This window comes from Perca flavescens, chromosome 6 (assembly GCF_004354835.1).
Source record: "Perca flavescens isolate YP-PL-M2 chromosome 6, PFLA_1.0, whole genome shotgun sequence".
NCBI classification, from domain to species: Eukaryota; Metazoa; Chordata; class Actinopteri; order Perciformes; family Percidae; genus Perca; species Perca flavescens.
The window spans coordinates 20697600-20705454 of record NC_041336.1 but is presented as its reverse complement, the minus strand read 5'-3'; the positions used below and the strand labels follow the sequence as shown (position 1 = coordinate 20705454).

Sequence of the window (7855 nt, the reverse complement as noted above, 5' to 3'; positions counted from 1 at the left end):
AGCTGCTTTGTTGAATGCACCCAGTGGCTATGCACAAACATGTCTGTGATGACAATTGTTTAAACACTTCAGACTACCTTTTCTGTAGGTTTTTCAATCCTCTGCAGATGGACTCACAGCAACACACGCACAAAGTGCATACATGCTCGAATTAGTGAGAATAGCTTATTTATCCAACTTCAGGGTCAAGTATTATATCGGACACGTCCCTGTTCTTTTAAGAGTACAGAGATGCTTTGTAGGTTACACATATTCAGTCTCATACCGGAGTTGCTGAGTCTGTAGGTTACATGAATAAGAAATGGTCAATACATAAATGTGGCTTGGACTGCTATGTATCAATAGTACATCAAAAATAAATTGCCTATAATGTTACCAGGACCTAAAAGTGATTTATCAAACTGCTTGAGTTGGAGTATCAGCCAGCAATGTGAGGTGCTTATTCCAGCAAATGTTTTGCAACAAATTAAAATGGTTTTGAAAACTAGGCTATAATTTTCAAATAACACATAAGTACTAATGATGTAATAATCACAACTGGATGAGGCCTAATTCAAACCAATCCAAGACCAAAAGTGACTTTTTTTCTTCTTTTTGCTGCATTACTTGGCTTGGTCATTTGAGTTATAACGTGAATTTGAAGACCTCAAATGTCATCTCACTGCAGTTTATTTTGCAGACCCATGCTACCCCCTTACGGCTGATACTTGTAATGGCAATTATTGGACAGTACCACTATATCCTAATAAAGGGGTGCAATGGTCACATTTAGTCGTGAAATGGACAAGGGTTTTAAGAGTCTGTCTTTAACAAAAAAATCAAAGTCAATATACTTTAAGACTATGTTTTTTCGATCGTAATATCCACTGTATATACTGTACAGTTTTCTTGTCTTTGTCCAGATGAAATGATCCGGAATGACGTCTTACGTGACGCCATCATCAAACATGGCTGACGAAGAAAACACAAACATGGAAGTCGATAAGGAAAAGAAGAAACCTTTTGCTACCACAGTTAAACCACTCGTTGACGAGGTTACCCAACGAATTGGCAACCAGAACAATGTCGAAGGCAAAAAGGACGCCGGTGAAAGCCGCCCCACAACGGAATACTGCGAGAAGCTGCAGGGGTGGATGTGGCAGTACTACACGGGATATGTGAACTGGCAGAGCTGGATGGCAGCGTCAGCCATGTCCTCACCTTATTTACAGTCAGCCAGTGGGACGTCGACGGTACCACTTGATATCAATTCCCAGAACTGGTATAATAGCCCGTTTGGTCTTCCGTTGTCGCCTTATCCACCTGCCGTCTCCCAAAGCATCCGGGTAGGTGAAGCCGCTGGCGGGGCTGCAGTGGCCGCTCAGCAGCAACAGCAGCCGCGGGAAAACGGAAATGCACAGAGACCAGGTGAAAGTTGCTAGCTTTGAGTTGACCGTTTAGTCTCCAAGTTGTCAACATGTGAAGTTACAGAGTACAGACAACCCCCCAGCGTTAGATGTGGAAAAAAAGCAAATGTTTTTTTAACGTAGGTCTATATGAAAGTATATGTGCCGTGGTTCACAGTACTTCAATATACACCCATATGAGACAGGTTGTGGAATGACATGTTCAGTAATCAATTTTGAAACAAGGTGTACTGTACCTGCTTGAACTTTTGCTACTTTTAACCAGGTCGGGAGTATAGCATTCCTTCACCTCTCCAAAGACTCCTGGCTGAGATGGTGGATTTTTTCATACTGTTTTTCATCAAAGCAACCATAATCATCAGTATTATGCATCTGAGTGGAATCAAGTAAGTTTCTTACATTTATGTAAGTTGTGGTGGTGAAATAATGATTAGGCCTCAGTTTTTTCACCATTCAATTGAAGAAGAAAAAAAAACATTCTTTAGATTAATATTTGTCTTTGCTTTATAGGGATGTTTCCAAGTTTGCCATGCATTTCATAGTGGAGGAAATAGATGAGGACACATCTATGGAGGAGCTACAGAAAATGATGCTTGTTGCACTCGTGTACCGGATATTAGTGTGTTTTTACGAGGTGAGCACTTGTGTAAAGGGTTTCTGCATGCTGTACGATTAGAATAAACAGTGGTCTGAACATTAACTGTGACCAACCTGCGCAATTAAGGGGTAACATTTGATCAGTCCTTGTTCGACAACCATGTTAAGCAGCTGACCAGATCTTTTTATTTGTTTTAATTTCTTTTACAATATTAGTAAACTGAGATCTGTAGTTTTAACTGCTGAACTTGAGATGCTTATACATGCATTTATCTCATCTTGCATAGCTATTGTAACACAATTTTCTCTTCACTTAATATTTTTGCTCTTGATCATCTTCAGTCAATCCAGAATGCTGCTGCAAGGCTACTCACTAGGTCAAATAGACTCTTGCATTACCCATTAACTATCTTCACCGGCTCCCTGTTGCATATAGGATTCAGTTTAAAATTCTTACACTTACGTACCGGTTCATGCATATGTGGCTGAGCTACTTCACTCTCTTAGGTCAAATATAAACTTAAAACTTGCTGTGCCCCAGCCTTAAGGGGATTGAGTTTATGAGTCTGTACCACCTAAACTATGGAATAATCAGCCTCCACGCTTATGGTTGTTTTGTGGATTCTTTTAAAAGGCAGATAGAGACACAGCTGTTTAGACAGGCGTTTGGTTAACTTGTCTGCGTTTTCTTGTATTTTTTATTTTTATTTTTTTTAATGCCCCTGTATAGCACTTTGTGAAAATTGCCATCTAAATAAATTGCAGTTAAGTGACAGCTGCTATACCATTCTCCCTTCAGATTGTGTGCATTTGGGGAGCAGGAGGAGCCACTCCAGGGAAGTTTCTTGTTGGACTCAGAGTTGTCACGTGTGACTCATCAATTCTGGTTCAGCCTAACAGGGTGCTTGTAGTGCCAGCAACTAATGTCTCTCTGTCTGCGTGAGTAGTTAATTATAAAGGTTATCTTTCAAAATTTCCTAAACAAACATGATCCTCCTGTATGTAATGCAACTACTGTCTCTGTCTTCCTCTGCAGATCCACTGTCCGAGCCTTGAACAAGAACTTTTCAATTGCCTTCTTTTTCCCAGCCTTCATCACACTTCTGTTCTTCCAGCACAACAGGACTGTGTATGATATGGTAGCTGGTACAATTGTTGTCAAACGCTCCAGGATCAGATGACCCAGAAGAGAGTCCTACACTATTACTGAAGATGCACAGTGCTAATGTGTTTTGTTTTATAAATACCTGCAGAACTCAGACATTACACTTTAAGGTATTGTCAGAACATGCAGGAGCATTAAGAGGGTTGCAGAGAGTTTGATGCACATCACTATGAACTATCACAGTTCCCTACAACTTCGGTTTGGTTTGTCTCAGACACATACTGTATTTCTGCATGTAATTGCTACATGCTTTCAGAAACTGTTCTGTGCCAAATTGATGTCTCCTTTGAAGACAAGAATAATTATGGTATATGCTACCATTCCGTTAACACAACATTTGCCTCTTTAAAATACTAATCTTGCAGATTAAGGGTGAATGTCTCTTATCACTCAGTATTGAAGTTGCTCATCATGCATTCATGAGATTATACCTTCAGTATCTCTTTGTATTCAGATTTTGTCTTAAGAGAGTTATATACTCAGATTTTTCAATTTTGAGTTGTTGACCTTCATCACTGCAGGAGTGATGGGCTCACAATCAGCTCTTTTAGCTGCTGAAATGCTGTGGTTCTTAGGCACATTTAAATGTATCGAAAGGAAATGTTAACCTGATCACAATTGCTTTTCATTTTACTCTGAAAGCATGTGTGTGACTGAAATTTAATGTATGACACATTTTATGTGATTAGCTGTTATTTGCATTTAAAAAGATTAAATGAAACCACAACTATTTCTCTGCATGTTTGAGATGTATGTATGTCTTTTAGCAGTTTGTCTTCTCTGCTATATAATAATTCCCACAATGTTTTGATACTAAGTGGCCTCATGTTTGGTTACTTAAGTTGCATTGACTCATTAACATGCTATTATATTTTTGACTCATGTAATGGGTGCATATGAGTTTAGAGACACTGATGGGTAAATAAATATATGGAGAAACACAATAAATGCAGATGCTTCCATACGGGGCCAGAAGGGTCACTGAATAGTTACACTAAATGATGTGAATCATAACCTGTGGCCTTCATAGTCACCAAATCTTAACCAAAGTCATTTGGGAGATTTTGGGCTGACTTTTTAGACTTCACCAGTGTTCTTGAATAATTCATGCAGAGTTGCATTGAAGCTGCTCTGGAAGCTTGTGGTGGCATAAACCACTTAAGAGACTATGTTTTTTCCTTAACCACCCATTTTTATGTTTTTCCATTTAGTATGCCACAGTATGTGTAAGATTTTGTCCAAATGGCACTCTTTTTCCACTGTAAAAACTTATGAATGTATTCTACTCTAATTTATTTAAGAAAATATGATGCATAGGTGTTTTTCAAGTCAAATATGTCAATAAATTAACCTTGTAATTAAACATAATTGCAATCCATACATGCAGTAATTTGTAAGATTAAATTATAAATACAGAACACAGTGATCACATTCTTAGTTACAGGGATTTGGCTCCACCTACTGTATATTTTTTGGTCATACAGACATCACTCTTCCTGGGTTGATGCAATAGCCCACAACACTGTTACCTGCAAATAATATTTTAAATATCTGTCTGTGTGTAATTCTCATTTATCATCACAGAAAGTCAATCACAATCAAGCGTCTGCCCTGAAAAATGCCCAAATCCCATCCTTTGACTTTTCTGGCATGTCATCGAATAGTTGGCAAAGTGTTGACGTGATGATTGTGTTGGGCCCACTAAGTGGCAGCTTCAGTTGACAGCCACAGATGGTACTCCCAGATTACAGAGCAACCCCCCCCCCACCCTCCCCTCCCTCTACATGCTGCTGCCATGCACCATGCCATTACTGTAGGCAATGGAATAATATAACTCATAGTTGTGAAGGGCTTTACCGAGGAACAGAAAAGTGTGGGTAGACACTACCCACCACCCACCACCATTACTGCACTGTATACTGATGAGTCTATTTGGAGTTGAGGCTATTTGTAATCTATTTTTGTATAGATATGCTCTGGCTCGTATCAAAAGGGAAAGTGCAGGATGAAGGTTTTAGAAGAGCTCAAGGAAACAATTATTACTACAATTTATGACAGACCTTTTTAGGGAAACTACTTAATGTTGCAATAAACCTAACAGCCCTTGTAGTAATTTAACAAATAATCAGTTATTGTTAAAAACACTAATACTTTATTTAAATCACAGTAAAGAGCATCCTTGTGTCTATGAATAGGAATCCTAGGGTGGCACTAATGATGACTGGAATGAATTAATTCCTGCTATTGCCATTGACTCATCCATCAAATGGCTAAAATTGTTTTTTGTTAAATTATATATATATATATAAAATGCTAGACTAAGAAGGTGAACTCAGACATGGAGGAGTGAGAAGTGATGAGTGTATCCTCATCGCCACAATGCAAAAACATTTTTGTTTAATTCACCCTTTTTTGTGTCTGTTGTTTGATGCCATGTTTGACAAATCTAGTTCTTTCCTGCCACATGACGTGCCATACAGAGTTCCTGCCACCCTTGTGGCCCTTTTAACAAGGGAGTCATCTACAGGCAGCATGCAGGGCTCACAGCTTTCTCTGAAAGCCATGTGTCTGTGTCTGAACAGAGCCACGTACAGGGCAGAGGGATAAGGTAAATAGTCTGGACTAAAGTATTCTCTGTGAATAATACAGTTTTGTGTTGTCTTTAAGGTCATTATTCATTCATTACAAGTACTGAAATGGCAGCTGGCTGATGCTCTTTCACACACACACACACACACACACACACACACACACACACACACACACACACACACACACACACACACACACACACAGCAGTAGGCTCCAGGTGCTTTGAAGTTGTGGAAAGGTGCTGTGGACTGAAATGCTGCTCAGTGTTGTTGTTTCTCCCAGTGTGTCTGTGCCTATTGATATTCCTGATGGAGTCAGTAATTACAGGCTGGCTGGGTTCTGTCTAAATGGAGAGGGCTGTTGACCTGTTGACGGGGGAAGGATGTGAAAGCCTGCTCCAACACTAGAGATGTCATGGGGGACACACTTGTGCACACATTTCCACACGCATTTTCAATTTTTGGTCCTTTGTGACTAACAATTCAATTTACATACACTGGCAATGTTAATTGATCTAAGCACAGTGTTGAATATTGACTTATTGACTTAATTTGTATTTATAAGGGAATGAACATAAGTTACTATGTGGGATAGTGGGAAAAAAGGGAGGGTTATGTATTTTTTTTATTTTTGCTGAAGGGAGAGTAGTTTGAATTTTTGGAAGAGCAGGGGAAGGTCTATTAAAATGTTCTCAGCCCAGGTTTATAATTTCCTTCAGCCTTCGCTTGAGCTGCCACCTGTGCCAGGTTCAGTTAGTCACTTTAGACAGTGGTAATAACTGTTCAGTTAGTCATTCTTCATTTAAAAACAGGGTGTCTAACTTGTCACCCTTTACTGTGTGTCATCCCCTCTCTCTCCCCTTTCATCTGTCTATCTAATAAAAAAGAAAACCCACCAAAAATAATCTTGAATGTTAAAAAAAAAAGATATGTATGCACCTTACATTTTTATGGTCAAACAAGTTGTACCAATTTAATGCTGTTATAGCATTACATTATTTTTTAGATATTAGGGAGGATACTTTTGTAGTTTTTATCTAAGTCAAGGAGAGGCTCGCTTTTAAAAAACATAAATAATTACGTTCAGCTGCCCCCCTCATCCTGATCATTTTCATACAGTCTCTAAGCCATTTTCAACTGGATGTGGGCATCCTATCAGCACTGCACCATGTACTGCCATTTAAAATTGAATAAATTATGAATGAACTCAATTCTAGGAAAATGGACAAAAAATAGTCTATGAATAAACTTTTCATAGTAGCCTACACCGCGTAGGCAACTATAAAGTTTATTCTGTGCTGGAGTTCATTTTCCTGGTATAAAAATAGATGTGAATATGAGGTGAGCACAAACTCAGCATGAGTGAAGAAGCATACAGAGAGACCTTGAGTGTGTATGATGTGTGCTGTGGGGGAGCAGAACAGCATCCATACCATTTTCTATGACATAACATTAGGTTTCTGGGTGTTTGTGTTTTTGAATACAGTATTTCTGCTTAAGGCAGCGAGAGGCTTGAGTTGTCAAGACAACCATGGAGACTGCATTGGTTACTGCAGACACATTCAGCCTTCCCTCTCCTTCTCATATTACAGTGTGTTGCTTCAGGGTATCACACAATATATGATGTTAATTTTCTGCACTTATATGTTTGAAGAGAAACTGAGGGGTAGAAATTGGCCTAAAATATGTTTGCCTCCTGTTATCATCTCGAAAGCTGCTTGGCAACTTTTGACAGTCTGCCTCATGTCAAGAGAGACTGTGCCGTGGTTCTACTTCACCACTGACTTGGACTAAGGAGGTGCTGAATACATTTGCCTGGCAACAGCTGCATTATAATCAACACAACACTCTCAAGACCTTTAAAGAAGACAAAGAGACTGCAAAAGAATTGAAAGAGATATCTGTCCTAACATTTTGTCCAATGGAGAGGTGTAAAAGACCCCAAAAGCAGAAGACCTATCTATTTGATCAAAACTCAACTGTTTGACATTTGTTATACTGTACATATATAATTATTATGGCATATAATTAGTATTTTTGGGGTAAAAACAGTACATAAAAGTTGCAAAACTAGAAAACCGAGATAAAAACCAATC

General features: G+C 38.9%; 1 protein-coding gene across 1 annotated transcript; it reads left to right on the top strand.

Moving 5' to 3' along the window:
* The first annotated feature begins 899 nt into the window (after positions 1-899).
* Positions 900-3898, top strand: fam8a1b (family with sequence similarity 8 member A1b). The gene is made up of 5 exons (XM_028580205.1): positions 900-1407; positions 1672-1792; positions 1917-2040; positions 2803-2942; positions 3040-3898. Exons 1-5 carry the CDS (start codon positions 918-920, stop codon positions 3182-3184), a joined length of 1020 nt encoding a protein of 339 aa, XP_028436006.1. The 5' UTR covers positions 900-917; the 3' UTR covers positions 3185-3898.
* Positions 3899-7855: the final 3957 nt, after the last annotated feature.